The sequence below is a fragment of the Rhinolophus sinicus genome, chromosome 15, assembly GCF_057876585.1.
Source record: "Rhinolophus sinicus isolate RSI-liver-muscle chromosome 15, RSI-T2T, whole genome shotgun sequence".
NCBI lineage: Eukaryota > Metazoa > Chordata > Mammalia > Chiroptera > Rhinolophidae > Rhinolophus > Rhinolophus sinicus.
Genome location: NC_142515.1, coordinates 9,926,129 through 9,953,401, shown reverse-complemented (window position 1 = coordinate 9,953,401; position 27,273 = coordinate 9,926,129). Strand labels below are relative to the sequence as shown.

The window sequence follows — 27,273 nt, the reverse complement described above, 5'->3', positions numbered from 1 at the left end:
CAAAACTTTCTACTCCACTCCCCTACTTCCAGGAAGAGGTAAAGAGATGTCACACACACTACATCTTCTGTCCTCACTTTTCCAAATCAGCATCTCCATCATTTTCCACTCCCTGAAAAATCGGAAGTGACTCGGAAGGGAATGGCTTTGTCGTGGCAGAGATTATCTCCTCTCATTCTAATGGCCGAGATTATCTCCTCTCATTCTAAGTAAGGAGAATCTGTAACAGTGTGTGCTACTCTATTTTTCCTGCTCCGATGTCATAGTCTGTGCTGCTCAGTCATGCCGAGAATAATGCAGTTCTAATAGATAACCCTTCTTAGGGTGAAATGGCTATTTTTAGGCCTCTCTCTGTGCTCCTGTCAAGGGCCTTTGCAATAGCATTTCTCATGTTCCATTAGCGCATATGCAAAACATGAAACAAATTTACCCAGATATTCTTGACCTTGTGCATGAGGGAAAAAATGTTTCTGGTTTTGTGTGTGTTTTCAATGACGAACATTTGCATTCTTTCCTCCCCTCACTTTTTTTTCTCACATTAAGAAACAACAACAAAATGCTGCTTGCCCCAAAATTTAAAAATTGGAGTCTTGTATAGACAGTAGTTCTCTCTGAGGAATGTGAAACATTTGACAGAATTTCCTCAAGCAACCAAGAGCCATGATCCCCTGATTAAAACCACTTTAAAACAAAAAAATAGGCTATATCCGAAAGACCCCGTAAGAGTGCTTCTTATTTAATCAAATTAAAAAGGCAGCCCGAGTTGGATGTGTATAGCATCACGAAGACCTTTTTCTGTGAGGCTGAATCTTTTTAAGAACATACTCGGAATTTCTTCGTAAGCCTGTCTTTACTAGAATTATTTTCCCACAGGTTGACCTTTCTTTCTGTAACCCACTTACTAATAATCATTGTAACGGACGAAAGCCGAAGCTTCCATTCTGATAGGCTGTGAACATTTATTTGAGGTTGTAATTGCCATACTCCCATCTTATTGTCTTGCTGTCTTATAGAGCAATGATGAAAAGGGTCTGGAGGAAAGGAAAGAAATGAAAAAAACCTTCTTCCAGAAGGTATGTACCTAAGCAGGGTTTGCCAGCCTTGATACTATTGACATTTGGGGCTAGATAATCAATCCTTTGTTGGGGTGCTGTCCTGTGCATGGCTGGATGTTTAGCAGCATCCCTGGCCTCTACCCACTGGATGCCACGAACACCCCATAATTATGACAACCAAAAATGCAGGCATTGCCAGATGTCCCCAGAGCACAGCATCACCCCCAGTTGAGGACCACTGCCCTAGATCTTGGTGGTCTTGAACTTGCACCCTGCTTCTTTGCCCTCTGCATCTCCCACTGACAACTCTCCCATGAATGGGAGTGCAGGTATTTGTCACCCCACCCTCATTGCTTTGAGATATTGCTGCACTGGGACAAGTGTGCCCGGGGCCCAGGTAACTGAAATCAGGCACATTGCCTCGAGTCCTTATCGCTGCTGTTCTGCACTGGCGTGTGGGTGCTGCTTGGAGCAGGTGTGTGAGTAGCAAGACCATCCTTGGGACAGGTGGAAGGGAAATCCTCAGGTCTCTGTGGGGTACAGCCTGGCAGACCCAGCCTCTGGGCCATGGCATGGGCAGCTCATTGTCCCTGTGCTCTGACCCCTGGGCAGCCCAGGCCATGATGGGCAGAGAGCTGTCCTGCTGTTTCCCCTTCTGGAACCCGAAGGGCAGAGATGGTGAATTTCCCAGTGAGTGGGATCATGCGAGCAGGAGCGCAGCCCTTTCCCAGGGCCAGGGAGTGGGAGGCTCCAGGAAGTTCTCTCTCTGGGACACGAGCCTGCAGCAGCCCCCAGAGCACCGAGGCCCAGTGCACGGGGCTATACTGAGGAGGGCGGGGAAGGGTGCTGGACCCCACTCTCAAGGCCAGTTGTACGTACCCAGTTGACTGAGGCCAACCCTGCGTGGGCCTGTTCCCCAATGTGCGTGGAGGGCATGGCTTCTCCAAGGCTGAACCAGCAGCCAGGTCTCCATCCCCTGCACACTCCCAGCTCGTTTGAAGGTCATAGCTCACCAGAAAAGCGGTGCGAGTGGCCAGCTCTTCCTTCACTGTGGCTCCAGGCAGCCCACCCAGCACTCAGTGGATGCGAGGCCTGAGACTGAACTTCTTTGTGAATAATGACACAATTCTGGAAAAATGCAGCATCTCCCGGATACAGCTTCTGGAGCTTTGCCTGGGGGAGGGGGCCTGGAGGGTGTTCAGTGTTTCGGCTCTTGGCAGTCTTTGCTCCAGGGGTGTGTGTGTGTGTGTGTGTGTGTCTGCATGTGTGTGCATACGCGTGTGCTTTTTCATGGAGCACACTTATTTTCAGATGCTCATGTGGGCCTTTTTGGGAGTCCCTTGGGAAAGGAGAAAGTACAGAATGCTATGACACCTGATGGAAAATATTATGCCTTAGTCAACGAGGCTGATGTGTCTCCTCTGACTCTTGGCCTTTAGACCAAACCAAACCCCAACTGGAGAGGATGAGCTACACACGGAGCCTGCTGGGTTGGTGACACCCCCCACCCCCCCGAAATGTCACTCTTTTAATTCTAAACGGTTTGGAAAATGCTTTCAGAATCACACAGTGTTTGAGTTCCTCCAACTCATGGTCTGAAAGGTCATCTTGGCCAAATGACCAATTTTAAATGAAGAGGAAACTGAAGGCCAGAGAAGACCAATGACCTGCCCAGGGTTGCACAACTGGAACTTGAAGCCTGTCTCATGATGTCCAGAAAAGGGTTTTGTCTATTCTGTTCTACTTTAGACTCCAGACAGTGTATCATGACAGTTTTATACAGTACTGCTTTCCCACTCTGGTCTTATTCCTTCAACACCTCTGACTGTCACACATTGTTCCAGGTTCTGGGGATACAGTGGTGAGCAAAGCAGACCTGATCCTTATGCTCAGAGGGCTTACAGTCTAATGGGGAAAACAGTTGTGAACTGGAAACTGAGCAGAAGTGGAGTCCTGGCTCCGGGACTCAACAATTACCCCCCCCCCCATCCCCACCCCCAACCCCTGCCCCCACTCCCCATCCAACTCCCCAGCCCCACCCCCATCTTCCATCCCCCACCCCATCCCCCATCCTCCTGGCCCTCTCTGCTCTCTGTGGAAAGTCTCCTTGGAGTTCAGAGAATTTAGGAAACTTGCCTGAGGTTGGCATGGCCTGGTGGAGGCCTGTGGGTGTTGGGGGAGGCTGCACCAGGCCACCACACCCCCACCCCTCCCCTTCCCTCACCTCTGAGCTGCTTTCCTTCAACACTAAGGTAGTGCTGTGTCTCTGGTAATGAGTGTTTTGCCTTTGAGCACCATTTTTTTGTTTTGAAATTGAGATATAATTCACATACCATAACACTTACCATTTTAAAGTGTACATTTCAGTGATTTTTAGTACATGCACAGCAGTGTGCAACCATCACTACTAATTGCAAAACACTTTCATCACCCACAAAAGAAACCTGTGCCTATGACCAGTCAGTCCCCATTTGTCCTTGCTGCAGCTCCCGCAACCTCCAATCTGCATTCTCTGTGGATTGGCTGTGCTGGACACGTCCCATAAATGGGTCGTGCCATATGTGGCCTTTTGTGTCTGGCTTCCCTCAACATAACATTTTCAGGGTTCATCCATGCTGTAGCTTGTGTCAGTCTGTGCGACATTCATTCCTTTTTGTGGCCAAGTAAGATGCCATTGTGTGGCTGGCTGTACCATGTTTTCTTTATCCATCCATCTGTTGACGCTTTCATTTTCACTCCAATCACAGCCCCCCTGATGTCTCCTTGAGTTCGCCAGGCGGTGATTAGACGTTATTTCTAATTTCTCTATTGGAAATTTGGTCAGCAGTCTCCACCTGGTAGGCTGGCTATATTGGGCATGTTTTCCAGGTTGCCTGAGGAGAAGCCCGAGCAGTGATTTTGAAATGGGAAGGAGCTATCCTTCTGGTATACCGCTCCCGGAGGACATGCCCCAGCGAGGTGACTCTATTACAGATGGGAGTAGGTCATTCCCAAGAGTGTTGGGGCAAAGTGGCTGAGCCATTGATGAAAGGATGCTGTGGATGAGGGGCTGCCTGAACGACTTGGGGGCAAGTCTGTTTTTACAGCCACGCCTGGGCTGCAGTGCAGATGGGCTCTGGTGCTAGTCCAAGAGTGTGTTTGAGGCCCTTGCTTAGAGTGCCACCTTCACTGGCTTTTGTTTTCCCATGTATTTCATTAAGATGTAATTTACATACAGAAAAATTCACCGTTGTAAAATGTGCATTTTAACAAATACGTACAGCCATGTAACTACCACCTCAGTCAAGAAGATTCTCATCACCCCTGAAATTCCCCCAGACTCCTCTACACTCCCCTCCTCCCCACACACCCAGCCCCTGGCAACCAGTGATTTGTCTCTGCCTATGGCTTGTCTTTACAAGAATGTCATATAGATGGAATCACATGGAATGTAACCTTCCGACTGTCTTCTTTCACTTAGCAGGATGCATTTGGATTCGTTGTGTTGCTGTGTGCATTGGCTCCCTTTTATTTCTGAGTAGTATTCCATTGTTTGTGTATCATTCTCCAGTTGAAGGACATTTGGATTGTTTCCAATTTGGGGTGATTATGAATAAAGCCACTATAAACATCCATGAACAGCTTTTTGTGTGACCATAAGTTTTCATTTCCCTTGGGTAAATATCTAGGAGTGGGATTGCTGGGTCATATGATAAGTGTACGTTTAACTTTATAAGAAATTTCCAAGCTGTTTCCCAAAGAGCTGGAGCATTTTGCATTTCCACCAGAGGTATACAAACATTCTTTACCTTTTATTATTTCCTAGACCCCCAAATTGATCAGAGCCTATATGTGCTTGGCTTTTTCAGTTGCAAGGAAGAAAGACTTACTCTGTTTACCTATTTTGGTTCTGGGGCAGTGATTTGAGTGTAAGTGGCTTATTTGGGTGGTGGTCCTAGGAGACACCAGCAGGGGAGTGGAGATGTGAGAAGAAAAGGAAGGAAGCCAATAAAAGACGTGCTATTAATCAAGTTACAGTTTGGGGCAACTCATGCTCTGTCCCGCTAGGAACTCTGAGGAACAGTACCGAACACGTGCCTGAGTCCTCTCCCACCCACGGGTCTCCTGGCGGGGTTCTATAAGCCATCTCCCTTCAGTCATTGGCTGAGGGCAGCTGCCCGTGTCTCATTCATATCCTGGCACTTCTGGCTACCCTGTGTGCAGGGAGAGCTGACTGGCAGCTAGAGAGTCACAGGTGAAGGGCATTTGGAAGTCAGGTTGATATGTGACAGTGAAGATACACTCTTCTTCTCAGGTAACAAACATTTCCTTCCAGCTGTTCCCCATGCTTCGTCTTTCAACATGGCTCTGTCCACTGGTGGCTTCATTTTCTGCTTCGTGTTTTCTGCTAGTGTGTCTCTGCTTATTTCCCACTACCAACTAACTGATTCTGTTGAGTTCAGACTTCCCAAAGAGAGAAATTGGTTGATAAGTAAGTCACTGCCTTTGTATGGGACAAAGCCCTCTATTTAGGGCATCCTGTAGACACACTGGCCATCCATTGGCTGCCCTTTGATCAGGTGACCTGGCCTGGGCCAATCAGCTGTGACTAGGGAGGCAAGTTCCCGTTTGGAGCAGTGCTGTCTAATAGAACTTCCTGCGATGATGGAAATATTCTCTGTGACTGCTCTCCAATGGAACCTTCTGTGATGATGGAAATGTTCTGTAACTGCCCTGTCCAATATGCTAGCCACTAGCCCATGGGGCTGCTGACCGCATGAAATGTGGCTAATGCCACTGAGGAGCTGAATTTTTAATTTAGTTTAATTTTAATCAATTAAGATTTAAATTGATGGAGTCTCTCGTGATTACTGTACCGGGCAGTACAGTTCTAGAACATGGGCTCAGAAGGAGCCTTGGCCTCTTCTCTCTAGCATACCGTGTGACATCACATGCTTTCGAGATCCGTTTTTTTAAAAGCCAGTTAATACCTGATTCAGCATCTTCGTGATTCTGATTCTGAATCTCTTAAACTCTTTTTTCCCCATTTGCTTCAAAAATTGGAAATACCATCATTTTAGGCAACGAGGACCCGATGACCTGTTGGTATGATTCTGTTCTGAAGCTACCTTTGATCTATTTACAGTTTATTCTCAGAAGCTCACTTTGATTCTGTAACTCACTCTGACACTTGTACTACACCTATTTTGCGTTGTCAAACGTATGTGTATGAGTTAGTGGTTTCCTCCTTCCACATGGAGACATGTGGCAGCTGACTGGGCCCCCCAGGCAGGAGGGCTGAAGTTGTCTCTTGGAAGTCAGGAGCACGAGTGCTGTTCCCCGTGGCAGCTTAAGTGTGAATTTCTGAAGTCGGAGCCAAGTTAGGTTCTGTACGGCCTGAAGACTATATAGGAACGTTTTAAACTTTTGTTTTAATGTGACTTTGCCTTGGCTTAAGGAATTCACTAAGAGACACCTGTTTCCAATTCTTTTGGAGTTATAATGAGATGCAGCTTCAGGAATCACTGGACGGGGAGTCTGGGAAACAGGGTTCTTGCTCAGGTTGTGCACTGATCGGCTTGCTTTGTGACCTTTAGCAAGTGACTGTACTTTCCTGAGCATTGTTTTCTTCATCTGTGAGTATGGAGATTTGGTTAGATCTGCATTTTACAAATGTTCATGGAACAGCATTGCAGGAAATGTTAATAGTTATGTCTGAGGAAAAGGCCACGGTCAAATACGTTGGGAAATATTACTTACTATATTTCCTTCTTGGATATTACAATTCTCTCTCTCTCTCTCTCTCTCTCTCTCTCTCTCTCTCTCTCTCTCTCTCTCTCTCTCTCTCTCTCCCCTTCCTTCCTTCCTTCCTTCTTTCTTTTTTCTCCTCCCCTTCTTCCCCTCCCCAAAGCACATTCTTATATCAGAGGCTCTGAGAAGTCCTGTAGAGGAATAAGATATATCTTTTACATTATATAAATCAAGTTTTCCAAAATTGTTTGAGCATGGAATCCAGCCTGTGTGTGCTTGCATGCATGTGTGTCTATGTGTAACATCTCTTGGCATCTCCTAGAATACTGTTCTATAAACCCATCAGCTTGGGAAATAGGAGTTGGTGATTCTTAAACTTTTCCAGCTTAAAAGTCTGAGTACTTGGCAAAGGAGGAAGTTAAATTCCTTTTCCATTATGCTCTTAGCTTTTCTTCTCCTCTCCTCGTTTCCCTTTCTCTTCCGCTTCCTCCTCCAAGTGTTAAAACTTAGTGGATTACTAATTGTGGATCTTTTCTTTTTCTGTAACACACATTCTGAGAGAGATGGTGGGAAGCAAGGTAGAGAGAGAATCACAGAGGTGCTTTTCTCAAGTGCCATGTGTCCGAAGAGGCTCTATATTTGTTATTATATAAATGATAATAATACAATTTATTGCTGTAAATATTCCCTCCGTGACCTATTGCACGCTACCAACCTGATATCTGTCAACAGGGAGGTGGGGAAAGACTTGACCCCTGCATGTGCTGGTGTAAGCGAGCTCCAGCACAACACTTTGTGGGATCCACCAAGATGATTGGAAGACTGGGAGAGGTCATCAGGTTCATAGCTTGGGCCATTGAGGGGAAAGATAGAGCAAGACCACAAGAGACCAAAACAGAAAAACCACATGCATTCAGCAGATGGTTGAGTGAAAACTGGGGTCCTCTTTTGCTTCAGATGACCTGGGTTTGAATTCCACCCACCACTTAATAGCTGCCTGACTTTGAGTGATCTCCTTAACCCCTCTGTGCTCAGTTTGCTCATCTGCAAAATGGGGAGAATATTGAGCCCCCCCCCCCCCCAGTGAGATGATGTGATGTGTGGGATACGTTTGGCACAGGGCCTAGCCCCTGCCAAGCACCTAAATATCGTTGCTATTACTCACCACAAACAATAATTTGTACAGGGTCCTAGGGTCCAAAGAGGAAGGTGCACACTAGTTGGAAAGGCAGACTCCAAGATGCATCCATCCTCCTGTGTTACTCCATGTTGGGCTAGCGGGGGCCTGCAGAGGTCTCTTCGGGCAAGCAGCAGCCTTTACCCATTTCACCCTCCCTAGTGGCACCCAGGAGCCTCCCGCTGTGAATCAAGCATGTGTGTCTGGTCTCGGAGTGCTCCCCTCCTATCCGTAATTTTTGGGGTCCTGCTCGTGTGTCAGGCTTTGTGCTCCCTGCTTTCTTCCTGTTCTTGGTTTCCTTCATCTTCTCCATGAGCTAAGCATCAGTAGCCTTGCCTTACCGATGAAGAAATCGAGGCTCCGGGTAGCACAGGCCTTTGCCGAGGCTCTTGGGAGGGTGGGCGGCTGGGGGAGGATTCTGACCCAGAGTTGGCACTATGGACTGAATGTGCGTGGCCTCCAAACCCATATGTGAAGCCCTGCCCTCCAGTGGGATGCTATGTGGAGGTTAGTCTTTGGGAGGTGACTAGGGTTCAATGAGGTCATGAGAGTGGGGCCCCATAGTGAAATTAGTGTCCTTATAAGAAGAGGAAGCGAGCCCGAGCTTTCTTCATCTGCCATGTGTGGACATAGTGAGAAGACAGCTGACTACAAGCCAGCAAGAGAACCCACCAGGGAACGGAATCGGCCGGCACCTTGGTCTTGGACTTCCGCCCTCCAGATCTGTGAGAAATACATGTCTGTTGTTTAAGCCCCCCAGTCTATGGAACTCTTTTTTATGGTAGCTGATGCTGACTGCGACAGTTGGGGTCTCAGCCCCCGTCAGAGTGCCTGGGCTCCACTGTGATCCAGTAGCGAGGAGCCCCCATTGTAGGGCATGTGCATATTTCCAGGACTTTGGGTCCTCCAGGAACACGCTGGGTTCTGCAGGGCCCTGTGTAGAATCACTGGCCTCTGCCCTGTGAGCTGCCATCAATGTGGGGAGGCCTCTGAGCCTGCTCAGTCCTGGCCCCACAGACTGAGCCATCTTGGGCCCCTCTCTAGGCCCCACAAAGGGAGAGGTTCTCTGAGGAGCCCAGCCCCCCCAGCTGAGCCTGGGACCCCCTGGCCACAGGGCATCCCTGGCTTCTTGTAGGGGAATGGTCTGAGGTGAAGCGGTTGTGCCCATCGTCTCGGGGAGGTTTATTGGAGGCTGCTGTGGGCTGAGCAGACTGCGTTCTTAAACTACTTTTAGATGCAATGCTGCTTGTTTCCCAAGGAGAGCCCTTCCCAACGAGAAGGTGCTTCCCAGCCACCATCCCACGAGCTTTTCCTTCCCTTTCATAACTTGTATGTTTTTAAAGATAAGGAAGTTTAAATAGTCAAACCATAGGGCCGGCCGGCCAAGGGAACATGCTGTCAGTCCTTGCGGCTGGGATAGGAAGCGGGAAGGTGCCTCTACCTGGGGGCTTAGCTGCTCTTTGTGGTTGGGCAGCTGGTTGAGGAACCAGAGGGCTTTTTCTGCCGCTTTCGCACTCACGAGGCCTGGGTTTGGCCAGTTTGGAGGGGTTGGGATAGGGATGGGAAGATGCTTTATTACCTGGAGCTGGTGTAGATGGCCCCTCCTGCTAGCTTACAGTCTGGGGGCAGGATTCATACTTGCTGGGTAAGCTGGCATTGGGCTGCAAGCTTTCTCCCCTTGGCCAGGCAAGGGATCCCCACCTGGGCGAGACGGCCGTCCTCACAGGCTGGCAAGGGGCTGGAGGCTGAGCTGACCGTGCCCTGCTTTAGGGACTGGGATGGCAGTGGGTTGAGAGGTAAAGTCTTAGAGCAGGTCACCTGAGGGTGGCCTTGGTGTCCTCTCTTTGCAGTTGTGATATAAAAGAGCAAGGCTGTCCCGGGTACTTCAGGCTGCTGTGGGGGAGTGAGTGCCCGGTAGGAAAGAAGGAGGCCAGGAGGCTGGAGACTGAAGCCAGAGCCTTGGGGCCTCAGTGAAGATGTAGGGCTTCAGTTCTAGGGAGCCATAGATGGTTTTCATGCAGGAGCAACTAGTGCTTTAGAAAGCTTACCCTGGGGCCCCAGGTGATCTCATGGCCTGTAAGAGGTTGGACCCACACCCAGCAAACCGTGGGACAGCCCTTTTCTTCCCTTTTGTGGCACACTGCCCCGATTTCAGCATTTCTCAAACTTTTCATCCCCGCTCTAGTGCAGGTGTAGGTCAGCGTAAGTTTGGTGATCACCCCAGGGGGCTGTATGTGGATGTGACTGACCTACAAGGATCTTTTGTGCTCCTTTCAACTTGCCTCGCTGTTCTGCCTGCCACACGGAACTCACCCATGGGTCTTATGCACCAACGTGGAATGAGTGAGTTCTATTCAGGCTGTTTTGAGAGAAACCCCATAGGAATCAACTCCATCCAGCAAAGGGGGGTTTATTGCACAGATTCCACAGGCATCTCAAGAGAGACCCCACGAGGACACAGAATGGACCAAAACATAAAGAACAAAGGTTGTTATTTTTATATTACAGGGGCTGCTTGCTAATTTAGCACCTGACCCAACATGGCAGCCTTGTCCCCAGGCAGTGTGATCCTGTGGCTCTCATGTCCCCATGGCTGAGTGCCCCAAGCTCTTGGGGTCCCCTGGAGAGAGCTCCTCTGTCCTCTCCAGGCTACAGGAACCAGCCAGCCAAGGGACACGAGTTTCTAAGGTCAAGTGTCCAGCCCTGTCCAAACAGGCATGTGACTGGTACTACTAGCCCACAAATCAAGGTGGGCAGGAGTGGAGGTGAGGGAGAGGGGGCACGGCCTAGGCCTTCCTCTGCCTGGGGGAGGCGCTCCTGGTCTTTCAGCTGTTTGGCAGAACCAACTCAAATTCGCCCTGCCATTGTGGTCTAAGGACAAAAAGCACGTGAGCAGTCTTGGGTTCTGGCAAGTAGGTCCAGTGACTACTTGTGGGAGCCTGAGTTTTGTCCTCCATGAAGTGAAAGGGTTAGATTAGATGGCCTCTGGGAATGTTTTCAAAGCTATGGTTTGATTGGGAGCTTTGCCTTGTCAGCCACACAAGCGGACGTGGGACCAGGGAAGCTGCTTGAGCATCAGAAAGTGGGTCCGCCCCACCCCTTCTGCCCAGGCAGGTGCAAAACCCTAGGCTCTGCCTCACAGGAAATGGGGTCCCCTGAGGGTATGATACGAATAAAAACCGACTGAATTTCTGCAGACACAGGAAGAGGAGGACAGGGTACCCTTGTTTGTGCTGATTGATCCCCAAATGAGTGTCCTCTCTGCAGCCTTCCCGGGTGACCTGTGGGGTGTAGATCACCAGTTGGTAAAGAACAGGGTAGAGACAGCTGATACCCACTCGGCCTTGCCCTGTGCCCTGGCCCTGTCCACACTGACATGTGCTCTGAGAGGGAGAAATTCTCCGTATTTGTTGTTTATCCTCACCTACTTCTGAAGCAGCAGATGGGAAAATTGAATTAGCAAAGGCAACTGTCAGACAAGCTTTGTGTTAACTAGGTGGACATAATTAGATTATTTAAAAACAAAATCCAATTCAGTGTTTTTCTGTGCTAAGAAGTGAATTCACGGTTGGAGGAGTCCCAATGTGGCTTCCCTCTGCCTCTGGGCAGACCCCGTGTGTGGGTTTCAGCAGATGGTCCTGATGTCTGAGTTCCCGCCTCTGTCAGTGCAACCCCATCATAAGCTAGACCCCCTTTGCTGCTTTCACTGCACAAGAGATCACGGTGTGGTGTCGTGGGTGAAAGGCCAGGCAGCCTGGGCTTGAATCTTAGCTCTTCTACCAAATAGAACCTGACCTGGGGCAATTTAGTTAATTTCTCTGAGTCTCTGTGTTTTCATCTGTAAAGTGGGAGAATAATAGAGTTATTGAGATTTAAATCATTAACCCAGGCACATGATAAATGCCGGCTAAGTGTGTGCCTTTGTCATAGGAGTCTTGTGGCACTAGTTGTCACTGTCCTCTTCTCAGGACATGGAGGAGAGATGAGGAATGGGTGGGTTGTCCTGTCTCTTTTGTCATTATAGAATGTCCTGGTTTTGTGTCCAGGGCTGGACCCAAAGGTGGGGTTCATTAATTGTCTGTAGAGGCTCGAGCCCCAGCTGGTCTCACTCCTGGGGTGATTTGAGTGTCGATAACAAAGGGGGTGCTCTCACCTGGCAGCCTAGTCCCTATGGGCCCGTAAGGCTACCCACCAGAGGGGGAGGGTGTTCCAGCTTCTTCTCAGGGTAGAAGTGAGGCCTTGGTCACAGGAGGATCATTACTTACCTCATTTAACCCTCTTCCGGGCCAAGTGTCTGTTTGTTCTCTAGTGGAAACATAGAAACGAACCGGCATCATTTCTAAACAAAGAGGGACTTTTCACAGGAAGTTTGTAGACCTGACACCTTCTCCCTGCTTGCGGGTAGCACAGTGGCCTCTTCTCTGACAATTGGTGTGACTTGCTTGAGAACAATAGACAATGGTCTTGGCCCGCTTCCTGTATGAAGGAAGAATGGGCACAGGTGGGAGTCTGGAGCCCCGGTCCCACAGCCCCTGTCATGTGCTCAGGGATCTGAGGTCATGAAGCCATGTGATGGCCCTGTAATGGGAGCGGTAAGGGCTCACATGATGGAGGGTCCCTGTGGGCAGGCCCTGTTCTGACACTTTCCACACTTTAATGAATCCTGAGGAGGAGTTCAGGACTGACATGGGTTGCTGAATTCTGCTCACCAGGCCTCTTCCTCGGAACCATCTCGGAGGAGGCTTGCCAGCCCCAGGCCTGGGACGTGGACCTTCGGGAGGCGGGGGGCCTTGCTTACCCTGCTCCTGCCCACCTTGCCACCTGCACCTCCTGCCAGTTTCCCTGCTTTGTCTACTCTTGGCATCTGGCTTCCTTTTAGTTCCTTGGATGTGCCTTCCTCCATGCTGTTCTCACCGCCTAGCACTCCTGCCCTCTCCCCTGCTTGTCCCCCATTGGGTCCTCGCGACCTTCAGGGTTTGGCATAAAACCTCATCTTCTCAGGGGACCTCTAGTTGCCATCCTGAGTAGCCAGGCTCTTTTGCCCACCCCTGTCAGGTCCATTATTCCAAATCACAGCCCCCGTTCATTGCTTTCTTTTCCAGTACTCGCCAAAATTTGTAGTTGTGCTTTTGTTGGTTTACTGGCAATTCCTCTCCCGACTAGAACATTAGCTGCTCAGTGCAGGCCCAGCTGGTCCACCTGACTCACAGCACCGGCCTGGCTCGCAGACCTTCAAACGCTGGGTGAATGAGTGAATTAGTTTGGGGGGACTGTCTAGGAGATTTTCAGAGGTTTCTTCTGAGGTGTGAAGTTGAGAGTTAAGTATGCTTTTTGTAAGTCACACAACAGACATTTTCCTTCCAGCAGCTCAAACGGCAGCGTGCGTGGCATGCTAGTTCAAAAGAAAGAATCACTCTGTTCTTAAGAACCTCTGGCAATTGCATCTGTGTTGGGCGAATTGGCACGCTCGGCTTCTGGAGAGATACAAATGTGGAATTTGAACTCTACCCTACCTCAGAGAGCAAGGCTGCAGCAATAGGGCCAAATGCATTTAAATGTCATGAGTGTTATTATTAGTTGTAATCTTATCTTGTTAATAATAATAACAGGACCCACCTAGAAGTTGCCGAACAGCAGACGGGCGCTTTCCTAAGTCCGCGCAGTCAGACAAGACTGCAGACTCTGGGGAGGCGCCAACTGACTCTATTAGCACCACCATGAGGGACAGACGGAGTGTTGGCCGGAAGCCCCACCCTGGTCACCGTGTTCAGCCACATCCTCCACGCCCTTCGGGGCGCTGGTCATTCAGAGGCGCCGTGGAGGCCCATGGCCTCTTAGACGCTGGCCTCACCTCTTCAGCGGCTCCCTCAGCCCCCTTAGCTGCCAGCGCTAGAGGCCTGCAGGTCTGGGGACTGCAAGGCAGGCTCTCGTCACAGAGATCGCTGCATGGCCTTTCCCTTCTATTGTTTCCTGCCCCAGTGACTTGCTGAGACAATGTGTTTCCTACAGATTTTGTTTGCGTGCATTGACTTCCTTGTTTTGCTCTAGTCAACAGACATTTAGCATATACAGATCTGTGTGCCTGACAAAGAGAAATCTGGAGGCCTGGACCCGGCGGCTGCCCTGAGTCACCAACTCCTTGAGTCTGCAGATCTTGGATGGGCCAGAACTTGTAAATGACTCATACCATCCATGCCGCCCGCGTGTTCAGAGATTCAGTTGCTGGCTGCTCAATGAGGGGAAATGTTGGGCCTCTGATCAATCAAGGGGGACCCATGTTTGAGAACCATGTTAGTCAAGGTTGAGGCCCTGTCCCAACACCTTTCTTAGCTGTGTGAGTTGGGGGAAGTTGCTTACCTGACGTGAGTGTGTTTCCTCATTGGTAAACACAACACCTACCTCACAGGGCAGTTGGGAGGCTTACAGACATTAATATTGGGAAATCATCTGGTACCAAGCCTTATGCATACGTGCTAGCTGTTCTTGTTATTTGTCTGTTGGGCTCTGTTTTGCAGACTCTCCCTCACAGATCTTACCGGGAATGGCTTTCCTATGGACCCCCTCGACCTAGAAGTGGAATCGGGGAGTCCATGATTGTAGGCTGATGTGATCCTGGGTGTAGTGGTGGTGGATCGTTCATCGAAAATGGTTCAGAATGTTCTTAACATCTCGCTGGCATGGGATGTTTGGCTGAATAGGTCAGTAGCTAAGAGCTCAGATGCTGAATGTGACAGACCTGGGTTTGCACCCGTCCTTCTGCTCTTACCAGCTGTGTGACCTTGGACACACTACTTGTCTTCTCTGAGCGTTTCTCATCTGGGAAATTGAGCCTACGAAATCCCTGTTTCATAGGAGGGCCATGGGCATTAACTGACCTGACCCTGTGTTTGTAAGGTGCTTAGGTGGGCCTGGCACACAGCCAGCGCGTAGAAAGGGGGGCTGCCCTGACCCATGGGCTACACCTGACAAGGTATTCTTAGAAAGGGCATTGGAAATACAACAGTCTTGAGGAAACTGGAGTGGTTGAGGTGGGGAGCAGAGGAGATAATCAGTCTTTAAACTTCTTAAGGCCTGACTTCATCCGACTCAGGGTTGCCTATGTTGTTTGTGGTCCCGCTCACAGAACTGGAGTGATAGGCGGCAAGACCATTCTGGAGGGACCGGCGCTGTCCTGGAGAGAGTCGCTTCCTGTTCCAAGAGCAAAAGCTGGAAGCCCTGGGGAGGGATAGGGACGTGGCAGTCCAGCTTGGTCACCTTCAATATCCTTCTCAGTCTGGAATGCCAGCACTCTTTACAGACCCAGAGCTAATAGCCCCCTTCAAAACCATGTGCCTGCTAATCCCCATGCCTTGGCATATGCGCACACAGATCTGGGGGTCTCTTTATTAGATTTGAAGGCTCAGGAGAGATTATGTGGGGTCCTGGGTCCTGGGTCTACTGAATGTGGATTTCTGGAAGGGGGCCTTGGCAATGCCACCCTAAGCTCAAAGAAGGTGGTTTGAGATGCATCCACTGGCACCTGTTCTGAGGTCAGTAGTATCAGGGGCCATGGTGGTCCCTTCCAAATGGAGCTTTGTTCTGAGATTCTCCTGCCTGCCTCGGTACAGTAGGTTGTAAATATCAGGAGTGGGTGCCCTCAAGAGTGTGCAGACTCCACATGACCACTTAACAAGGGTTTTAAGCAAATTCATCCATGAGCAATCCATGGTGGCCAGTATGGGGACAGGGTGCCAGACTCAACACTCTAGCCCCTGGCTTTCTCAAGCCTGCCTAGCTGCCCAGGGTGTCTGAGGCATTGGCACCTCAGACCACAAGTGTGGGTGGGCCACTGCTCTGACTCATTTCCCCAGACTTTGTCCCCCTTGGCCATCTACATTTTGACTCTGGTTTTAGGATTTGTTTGATGGTAGGAAAGTGGTTGAGCCATATATTTAGTTGTGTGTGTGTGTGTGTGTGTGTGTGTGTGTGTGTGTGTGTGTTTTAAGACCTTTTAAAAAAAGAAGTTCTAGGTTTACAACAAAATTAGGGAGCTACAGAGAATTCCCATATATCCCCTACCCCCAAATGTGCACAGCCTCTCCAATTATCAGCATCCCCTGCCAGAGGCACCCTTCTTACAACGCGTGAGCCTGCAGTAACACACCATCCAGAGTGTAGTTTACCTTAGGGTTCAGTCTTGCTTTTGTAAGTTCTATTGGTTTGAACAAACGTGTAATGAGTGGCATGCCTCCATCACTGTCGTATCGTCCATCATCACATAGAGTAATCGTACGACTCAGAGTAGTTTCCCTGCCTTAAATGTCCTCTGTGCTTGGCTTATTCAGCCCTGGTAACCCCACCCCCTGGCAACCACTGACCTTTTTACTGTCTCCATAGTTTTGCCTTTTCCAGAATGTCATAGAGTAGGAATCATACAGTGTGTAGCCTTTTCACATTGGCTTCTTTCACAGTAATACGCATTTAAGGTTCCTCCATGTCTTTTCATGGCTTGGTGGCTCATTCCTTTTTAGCTCTGACCAATGTTCCATTGTCTGCATGGACCACAGTTTATCCATTCGCCACTGAAGGACATCTTGGTCGCTCCCAAGTTTTGACAATTATGAGTAAAGCTTCTATGAACACCTGTGTGTTATTTACCGTCTCTATATCTTCTTTGATGAGGTGTCTGTTAAGGTCTTTGGCCCATTTTCTAACCAAATTATTTGTTTTCTTATCGTTGAGTTTTAAGAATTCTTTGTATATTTCAGATAACAGTCCTTTATCAGATGTGTCTTTTAAAAATATTTTCTCGCAGTCTGTGGCTTGTCTTCTCGTTCTCTTGACAATGTCTTTTGCAGAGCAGAAGATTTTAATTTTAATCAAGTCCAACTTTGCAATTATTTTTTTCAGGGAATCCTGTCTTTGGTGTTGTATCTAAAATGTCATCTCTAAGCCTAAAGTCATCTAGAGTCTCTCCTGTGTTATCTTTTGATACTTAAGATTTTCCAAGGGTGTTGCCATCACCTTTTGTTGAGATATTTGACTAGCCTTTCCTTGATCCTACATGTTCTCTTTTTTTTCTTCAGCTAGTTAGATCTGGGTTTATGTCATAAGTGAGGGAGCCCTGACATGCTTGAGTTAGAGTGAAGCCTGGTTAAGCTGTTGGCATCTGACTGGGGACTGGTTCCACCCACCCATGCCACTGAGGAGCGGGACCCAGGCCCCGGCTGACACTCAGATTACAACACTGACCGGGCTCCATGGGAGGCCAGAGGTTTCCCCTGGGGCACAGGAACACAGGCCATACTTACTTGGAGATGTCTGACCCTGACAAGCCTGGGGAACGCCAGCCATTGACTGATACATGGTCCAGGTGGGGCTGCACCTCGATACCAGACGGAAAGCACGTGAGCAGTAAACATGCGGAGACATTCCAAGTGTGATGTTCATTTCGTGGCTTCATTACACACTTACCCTCTGTGCTTCCTTCAGACGGTGATTAGCCCGTTGCCGCTGCGTGTCACACTGGCATTGTCAAGGGGTGTCTGGGCCGTCAGAAACCTGCAGGACTCAGGACAGGTGTGTTTACATGGCTGTTCCTGGTGGTGGTTTCCTTCGGTGACTTGTGCCTCCTGAAGCACAGCTGAGTATTTTTCTCTCCACTGGATACACTGGAGGCAAGGGGTGTATTTTTGCCTGTTGAAGGAAGATACAGGTTTAGGTTTCTCTGTCCCCTTGTCTGAGGGGCTCTTGCATCCTTACACATGGCGTCTGGGAGGGCTCTGAGGCCCGGCCTGCAGACCCAAGAAGGCTGACAGGGGGTCAGCACTAGGGTTCCCCCCTCGGCTCCAGCTCCCTCTAGGTGGCCTTGGGCAGCTCTGACTTCTGTGGGCCACAGGTTCCTACTGTTACAGGGAAGTTACTGTGGAAATGCAAAAACCATTTTAATGTAAAATTTTTGGAATGAGAATATTGCAAAGTGGTGAAGAGCCTGGGATCTGAATTTTGGTTCGGTCGCATGCTAGCTTCCTAAGGCTCTCAGTTTCCTGGCCTGTTAAGTGGGCTAATGATGGTCCCTACCGCTGGGTTTGGGGAAGATGCAATGACGTGGGCACCAGAGCACAGTTACTGGCACATGGTAAGACTCGGTGGGGGGCAGCTTTCCCCATTCTCATTATCACAGCGTGACCACCACTCAGGGTGGGATGCGAGCTTCCTGTTGCTGAGGTTACACCCACAGAAGCACCTAGAGCGAAGTGACAGGTCACACAGTTGATCAGCATCTTTGGTTTTTCTTCTCCAAGCAGTGACCTGGATGGTTGTGTAAGGTGACCTGCTCCTGACCTGTTAGAAGTGAACCAGGGAGAGAGAGATTCCTCTACCCTGGGTGGGACCTCTGTGACCACTGCTCGTGTTACCACTTCCTGGAGACAGCCAGTCCTTTCAGTTTTGTGATTCATTTATTTAAACTTTCCTGTGAAGGAGTCCTGATACAGAGGAAGAAAAACATATGGTGAACCCTTTATTTCCTGTGATAAACAATGACCTTTGGAACTGGGGTTAAGTCGGAATTCTCCAAGGCAGAATTTATTTATTTATTTTTTGCTGCCATAGTTTTAAAGTCACGCCATGCTGTGCTTTTGGCGGCTGCTCTTTCTGGATGGTAATCCCAATGAGATGCCAAGACGTGAGATGGGTGCCTTTAGAAGGCATTCCGAAATGTTAGTCCCTGGAATAAAAATGCAACATTTGTTGGAGGAGAGGGCTGAGCGTGTGTAAAAAGGGTACTTATGTAGTTAGTGTCAACATCAGACAGGAAAAGAAGGCCTGTGGTTTGGGGACCGTCTTGCTGGTCCCCCAGGCTGGGGTTTGAAGAAAGTCTCGTGCCTTTGCTCCTCTGTTTGCCGGGTTAACGTTTCACTCACATTTAGCCCCACTGATGGGATGTGCTGGGCTTTGGCTGGAAAGGCGTACAGCTCAGATCCTGCAGCACAGGATGAAATTCAAAAGAGGAATCAGAGGGAATTTGGGTTTCCTTGAAGCCCCCTTTGACATTCTAGCAACGCACCTAGCAGAGCGGGGTAGAAGACTCCAACAGGAGGCCTGAGGTCAGTCCTGGCCTGTCAAAGTCAAAGTGGGGAGGGAATTTTGGGAGGGTGAAGTCCTTTTTTTACATAGGAGAAAACCAAGGCCCAGAGAGGATGTGTGGAAGGCCTAACAGCACACAGCTATTTAGAACCTAATTGAGACCTGAACCCATGTCTTAACTTCCAATCTAGGGTTCTTCCATGAATGACTTATAGCTTGTTGCCAGATTTATACAATGATTCATTATTATTACGCTATTCATCACTTCTGTACCAATTTATATTGGCAAAAGAAGTTTATATCATATGGGTTTATTTTAGGTAACATAATCATATTACAGAAAATTTTCTCCAAGGAGTGAAGTCCACTAACCATTAGCATTTGGGCATATTTCTTTCCTGTCTTTATTTGTGTCCAAGCATGTGAGTGAGAAGTGAAAGAAAAAGAAAGACCTGCAAAGTAAATATACAAGCGTATATAACTGTAATAATGTCAGATCTATTATTTAGCTTGACCTTGAAGTTTATAGAAATTGAGGTGGAGTCCCCCGGTGGCCATATTTCCATCCCTTGTCCTTGTGACTTGGGAAAATTTATGATTCCTTGGCCAAAATTCAGGATCACGTGACCAGGTTTTTGCTTGCTGCCTTATCTGGTGAACAAATTTTTAACCTAAATGTCCTCAAGTGAAGAATTAGGTGGTGAAGGGTCTGGAAGGTGGTTGGGTTGGAATCCTCTTGCTGGACACTGTCCATGGGTCACTGACCTTGGATCAGCTCAGCCAGACCCACGAGAGAGCTCACAGACCACCAGAGCTCAAAGACCAAACTACTGGCTGACTGTGTCCGCACGCTTTCCCAGGAGGGCTAACTGATGATGTGGCGGCATGGTCCTTGTGTATATTCTGTAAATGAACAGAAGTGACAAGTGGCGGGTGGCAGCCTGGGGCCCCATGGCTGGTCCTCATCACTCTGCTCCAGGCTGTTGGGGAGCACCCCACACCCCTCTCTCTCCCCTGTTACACTCCCACCATGACTTGCCTCCACTCTCCAGGGTGGCACCCAGGAATCTGTATTCTTTTGAAATCACTTTATTGAGGTATAAATGACAGTGAACTGTACATATTTGTAATGTGCCATTTGAGAAGTTTGGGACATATGTTTACACCAAGGAACCACTACCACAGAGAACTCAGTGAACACGTCATCACCCATAAGTTTGCAGATGCCCCTTTATAATCCCACCTTCTCATCCCTCCCTGCCACAGCCCCAACCCCAAGCAACCACTCTTTCTGTCACTATGGATGAGTGGACATTTTCTAGACATTTCTATAAGTGAAATCATACAGTAAGTACTCTTTCTTGTCTGTGAAAAAAACTCAGCATAAGTATTTTCAGATTCGTGCATGTTGCTGTGTATCAATAGTTTATTCCTTTTCATTGCTGAGTAATATTCCAGTGTATGGATGTACCACAGTTGGCTTATCCACTCACATGTTTGGACATTTGGGTTGTTTCCCGTTGTTTTTGCCATAGAAAATAAAACTGCTGGGAATACCACGTACAAGTCTTTCTTTGGATATATATTTCCTTTTCTCTTGGGTAAATACCTAGGATGATATGGCTGGATCTTATGGTAGGTATATGTTGAACTTTTCCAGAAATTGATAAACTGTTTTCTAAAGTGATACACCGCTGTGCGAGGAATCTGTATTTTTAAATAAGCTTTTCCAGTGATTCTCCTATAGCCCTTTTCTTCCTGAGAGCACTGAATAGCCCTGTGTTTGGCCCAGAGTGACAGGTCTTGTGGGCCAGTCTCCTCCACCTGTTTTCTGAGAGCCAGTCTGGCCTTGGAACCTCCCTGCAGGCTGCCCCTGTGCATGAGGGCGCTGGAGAAGCAGAGGTGGCAGCTCAGATGCTTCCTGTCCATACACGTCTCCGACCCACCCAAGCTACGTAGATGCGTTGACTTTTTGCAGGGTTGACAAGTCATGTGGCAGGCAACTGCCTTATCCAGTGCCAGTGTCCCACACAGAGGCCTTAAAGAGGTGAACACTCGTGTGGCCCCCTCAGGAATGCTTGGGTGTCTTGGGAGTCATGTTTTTGGTTGTCCACTGGCTTGATGTGTGCCCTCTGAAGGGACAGTCTGGAATCTGCTGTGCCTGAGAGGTGGACTTCTCTCAGCGCTTCTACCGTCACCTGGCATTTATTGGTCCCCTTAGATACCAAGCCCTGAGCTAGGTGCTATTGTAGAAGGAGGCACAGGGTTTTTCAGTGTCCACGGCGGAGCTCAGTGTCCTGGGGAAAAGGGCAGGAGGGGCCGATTTTCTGATGGAAACAGGTGTGGAAGGGAACAGGCTTGGTGCTACTGGGAGGGGTGGAGGGAGGGAGGATGGGTAAGCCAGACTCCACTGCCGAGGCCACAGCAAGTGTGTCTCTTCCCTGTTCATGCTCACCCTTCACAACATGCCATCACTTTTGAGGTGGCCTGGCATTCCATGGCCAATGCCGGCTCCAACCATGCAGGGTAACGATTGTGTTCCAGGCCCTGTGTCAGCCCCGATGCTCACATCAGTGGCTCCTCGATGTTTTCAGCAAGTGCTCTCACTGGAAAAGCTCACACCATCTTCCTGGGGGGCAATGAAGTGGAAGGGAAGCATGTGAAAAATGGAGCAGCCCTGGGACAGTGTGAAGTCTGTTCTGTTACTGGAGAAGCTGTCGGTTGCTTTGCACACACCTCGTGCTGGTGGTGGTGGAGGGGGCTGGGAATCCCACGGCTTGGAGGCATTGGCTGTTTGGATCCTATGGCCTGGCCTCCCTTTTCTCTTGGATTCCTGCTGTCCCGAACCCCACAAATCTGGTACCTGAGTGTTGCACTGGGGCCCGAATGGGAAAAGCCCTGAATTCAACAGCCAGGGGAGTTGGGGCTTCCCCTGTAGGCAATGGCAAGTCCCTGCACTGTACCCGGGTGTTGGAGGCCTTACAACCTTTACCTCTGGAAGCTTTTCCCTGTCCATGCAGAACAACTGTAATCAAAGTGAAAAGTGAACTTTAAAATGGTGGTGCAGGGACAAACTATGTTTGCTAGCGAATTATCCCATGCGTGCTTTGTCTGAGTGTTAACAGGCAATGAGGATAACAATTAGTGCTCACACCACAGAATCGATGCTCCCAGCCTGCGGGCTGGCACACTTGTTGCCCACAGCTCCCAAATGGGGCTTTCCTTGTTGGCTTTGCTGCCTGCAGGCAGGTGAATGCTAGTGTCGGCCTGCCAATCCACCCTTCTGTCATCGTCGTTCAAAAGTGGTTCTAACAGCTCGGGTCCACTGACATCCACTCTCCAGTACCCTCTGTCTTTGGAGGTTGTTTTATTGTCTGGCTGTTATTTGGGGGTCTCAGGATGGAGTAAAAGTTATCATGTTGCTCAGCTCCGCCATGTTTGACTGGAACTGCCCCACCTGCTCTCTCCAGGTGCTGGGTGGGGAGTCCCCTTTTCCTGATGCTCAGAGCACCCTAATATGGCAGCCCATTCTCTGCCTACCAGTGGAGGTGTTCCTGGAATTATGTATATTTTTTGTCTTTTCTTAATGTGTATATTTGGAAAAATATACATAACATAGAATTTACTATTGTAACCATTTTGGGTATTCAATTCAGTGGCATGAATGACATTCATAGTGTTTTGTAGTCATCACCATTTTCCATTTCCAGAACTTTTTTCATCACCCCAAACAAAAATTTTGCACCTATTAAATAATAACTCCCGATTCCTTCCTTCCCTAAGCTCCTGGTAACTTCTGTTCTACTTTCTGCTGCCTCTATGAATTTGCCTATTTTAGATACTTCATTTAAGTGGAATCATACAGTATTTGTCCTTTTTTTGTCTGGCTCATTTTACTTAGCATAATCTTTTTAAGGTCCATTCATGTTACAGCATTTTCCAGTATTACATTCCTTTCTATGGCTGAATAATGCTCCACTGTGTGGACATACCACATTTTGTTTACTCACTCATCTATTGATAGAACCTTGAGTTGTCTCCACCTTTTGGCTATAGTGAATAATGCTGCTATGAGCATTGGTGTACAGGTATCTGTTTGCGTCCCAGTTTTCAAGTCTTTGGGGTATAACCTAGAAGTGCAATTGTTAGATGGTATGTTTAATTTTTTGAGGGACTGTTAAGCTGTTTTCCTCGCAGAATGCTTTGGAGGCGATGACTTGCCATGGCCTGCAGGGTACAGCCCCAGTGCCTGCCTCTTGCATTCCGGACTTTCTCGTTCTGGCCCGAGCGTAAGCGTCTGCTCCGGCCAGGCTGCTCTGCTACCATGTCCTGCCGCCCTGCTTGGGCTGGGTTATTCCTCTCTCCTGGGCCATGCCTTGCCTCCTCCTGGGACCCAGTACAAATCCTGCCCTCACCGCCTCCTTTGGAAAAAATTGCCCCACGCTGCTGTTCAGTGACACTCCATCCTAATTTTCTAACTAACTAGGGTTACTAATCTCTGCCTTGAGATTACCCTCTGCCTCCCCCACCCCCTTGCTCTTTAGGTCCTATTAAGGTTCAGACACACAGAGGCAACATGGGCCCCTCCCTGTGGCGATGCCTCTGCCTGGCTCGCCTCAGTGCTTGTGCCAGCCTGTGTGCAAGCAGCTGCTCTGTGAGCAGCACCCCCTACACCCCCCACGTGGCATTCTCTGCACAGGGAGGGGTCTGGCTGGTCCCTGGCGTGAGCGTGCTGAGCTTTCCAAGCTGGCAGTCTGCCTCAGGTTCCCGGGGTGGTGACTAGCTGTCTCCCCTCTTGGGCCCCTGCCAGTTGGGAAGCAGGCCCTCGAGCACTGCCATCCCCGAACCAGGAAGGCCATCAGGTCACCTGATCCCCACGATGGCTGAGAAGCCTGGCTGAACTCTCCTCCTGTGAATTAGTGCTGGCGAAGCAAGCAGCCACTGACTAAGCTTTGTGGGCTGGTTCGGTGGATACCAAGCCTCTTATTTCTTCAGCATTATCTCACTGCACAGAAAACAGCCTGAGTGGCCTGTCACCCCAGCCAGAACCCTGGTGTCGTCTCTTGAGCCCTTCCTGCTCGTCATTAACACTGGTGATTTTTCCTCTGAAATATCTGTCCTCGTCTCTAGCTTAGATGGTGGCTGTGGCTTCCTGTGGGGTGCCTTCCCTTCTGGTTTCCCCCTCCAATCTGCCTGTTACACAGCACAGTCTTCCTAGAGTTCAAATTCCAGCTGCACCCTCCAAACCAGTGATTCACTAACATCTCTTCCCCCTGCGGATGTCAGGCCCCTGAATCACTTTAGTTCTGAGTGTGCACCGAGCTCTCCCTCTCACTGTCTGCTTTCACATGTACCATTCCCTGGGCCTGGAACATTCTACCAGCTCTTGACCAGGCCAATTCCCACTCGTTCTTCAGGCGTCAGCTCAGACATTGCTCCCCAGGAGAGACTTCTCTGACCCCAGTCCTGTTGTCCCTACCACTTGTGTACCCACTTCCCTTTGCAGCCCACACTCACCAGACTGCGTTATAGGTGTCTGTTCTTATCTGTCTCCCTCACCAGTCTAGACGTGTCTCGTACCCTTGTGTGCTCAGCTCCTAGGCCAGGGCCTGGGTACGGCCGGGGCTGGAGAACTGTGTGCTGTGGGGACGGGAGGACGGACGGGTGCATGGACCACGGCTCTGCGCGGGGCCAGGTTTCTCCCTGGAGCGTGAAGGACAGGCCCAGGTGAGCGGCAGCAGCTTCTCGCTCTCATCGTCAGCAGCCGGGCACAGAGCTACCTGGGCCAACTGGAAGAGAGGCATGTGCCTTAGGAGTTATCGGTAGGGTTCAGGGTTGGTGGAGGCTTTTAAGAGGCTTTCCAGAAACATTTGAGCCACTTTCTCTTGAGCAAACAAGACTGCATGTCTAATCTGAAAAGCAAGTTCTTATAAGCAGGCAGGTTTATGGGAGACCAGCAAGCGCAGGCGGTTACATCAGCCGGTGTGGTCTGGTGAGCAAGCTGCTGACCGGACAGTCACAGGTACCCACTGGACACCGGCATTTCTGCAAAGCTGGGTACATCTCGGAGCCTTTCAAGGGTGGCAAGAGGTCTGGCCTGCTTCCAATTTTTTTTTGTTTGTTCTGAGGCTCCCAGTTCAGAGAATTAAAAAAATTTTTAATTCTCTAAGAAGGTTACAAAAATTCTGATGTTTAAAACTATTTACCTTTATTAAGATGGTGCTTTTTAAACAAAAACTGCACAGCAGTTCTATTTACAAGGTAATGACACAATTCATAAGAAATACTGATTCATAGGGTGCGCCCGGCAGAGCGGAGCTGTGACAAGACAGAAGTGTCCTCTGTCCCTGTGGCTGTGCGTCGTCACATTTAGAGATGATATAAATGTTTGTCCTTGAGGCTCTGTGAAAGTGAAGCCAAGTTCCCTCTGCCATCCCCATCCCCTCCTCCCCCCCCCCCCCAGACTCAGGCAGGGAAATGAGGACACAGGGCCAGGGCCTGGGGGACGGAGCAAGTCACATCCATTCTTGGGGCCAGGAGTTGCCAAGTCGCGGGAGTGCCCTGTCCCTGGTCTTCTCCCTGGCCGGAGCTGATGGGGCCTGGGTGCAGATGCTGTTACCCAGTGTGGCTCAGCCTTGGGGTGGGGCGAGCTATGATGCCTGCCCTCTGGGCACGTGACCTGGCTGCTGATGGTTTCCACGAGCTCTCAGTGTCATCAAGCATCTGTCGGAGCTGGATGTCCCATCCCTTACTCTGCAGATGGGACCGTGAGCCCCACTCTCTGCAACATGACTGGCTCAAGGTCGCACAGTTAGTCACAAAGCTGCGAGGTGAACCTCGCTCATCCAGGTCTGAGCTGGGGATGCCTCCAGCAGGAGAGTGTTTCGGGTTCGTCTCTACGTCCTGAGGGCTTAGCTCAGAGCCTGACATGTCAGAGGGAGATCAGTAAATCTTTGTTGAATGAATAATAGCAGCCAACATTATTTATTGAGTGTTAGGAACTGTGGTAACTGCGAACCTATGTGATTTCATTGAATCCTTGCCCGCTCTGGGCAGTAGGTAGTTTCATGCCCTTTGTGCAGGTGGGGAGGCTAGAATCGTGATAGGAAAAGAAACCTGCCCAATGTCAAACAACTGGTAAAGGGAGCTGAGGTTTGGACCCAGACAGTGTATCCGAGCCACTGTCTAGACTAGCAGCTGTCCAATAGGAAAAAAATCACGTGAGCCTCCTGTGAAACTGCAAAATTCTCAGTTGTGACATTAATTTAAAAAAAGTAAAAGAAACAGCTGAAATTACTTTAATATAGTTTATTTGATTCAACGTATGCAAATTTTACTTGAACATGTAATCAGTATAAAAATTAAGATTATTTTACTTTTCGTACTAAATGTTCAAAAAATCCAGTGTATGTTTGAATTTACAGCACGTCTTAATTTAGACGAGCCACATCTCGAAGGCTCAATAGCTACTTGTGTCCAGTGCCTGTGTGTTGGGCGGTGCAGCTGTGAACCACTCTGCCAGTCAATGAATGAAGACTGGGAGTTGTTCCCGTTTGGAGCAGAGGGAAGTACAAGCAGGTGATAGAGGGAGTAACAGAGATGGGAGGGCAGGCCTGAGCTTGCGTGTTGGGCTCCGAGGACACTTTCTGGGTCTCTCTCTCCAGGCATGAGTGCTGGGTGAAAGCTGTCGCCTCAGCAAAGGGATGTCCCACGAGGGACTGTGCTGAAAAGCCAGCATCCTGCCTGCTCTCTGGAAGGGCCTGGCCAGAGCGCAGACACCCTGAGCTTCTAGCCCCTGAGCTGCGGGGAGGCCTTGCTCGTCTGCGTGGGGATCTGGCTCCGAGCCGTGTTGCTTTTGGCTAAAGGCAGTTGCAGAACTCCCAGAGCACAGAAAAGGTACGACGTGTTCTTCAGAAAAGGTTATGAGGTTTCAGACATAACAGAGGTTCTGAGTATACAAATAGTGGACGTCTCCAGGCCGGTGTCAGAAGTGAAGTCATCGGGGCCATCCATCATGGGTCAACGTGGGCTGACGCATTTAGGGCACCTCTGTTTGGAGGCGCCTGTAGCAGGGGAGGCTAGAAATTACAGAGGGCGGGGCAGTCATGAACTAGTGTTTTTCTCAAATGGGTCTGGCATGAAAGAGGTTAAGACTGTTGCTTAAAACATTTCCTGGATTGGTCCTAAGGTGCCATGGGAGGAAGGTGGATGGTTAGAAGAAGTTTCCTGGGCTGGGCCACCCCC

At 49.3% G+C, this 27,273-nt stretch overlaps 1 protein-coding gene across 2 annotated transcripts in view; it reads left to right on the top strand.

Annotated features, from left to right (window-relative positions):
* GRK5 (G protein-coupled receptor kinase 5) overlaps positions 1 to 27,273 on the top strand; it is a 194,278-nt gene that overhangs the window by 31,204 nt on the left and 135,801 nt on the right. The window contains exon 1 of one of the 2 annotated variants that reach the window (XM_074338979.2): positions 8,567 to 8,687. The exons of the other annotated variant lie outside the window; for it this stretch is intronic. Within the exon in view, the coding sequence (XP_074195080.1) occupies positions 8,582 to 8,687 (106 nt within the window). The 5' untranslated portion in view covers positions 8,567 to 8,581. Of the gene's footprint in view, positions 1 to 8,566; positions 8,688 to 27,273 lie in introns of those variants that run through there. 2 annotated transcript variants of the gene reach the window in all.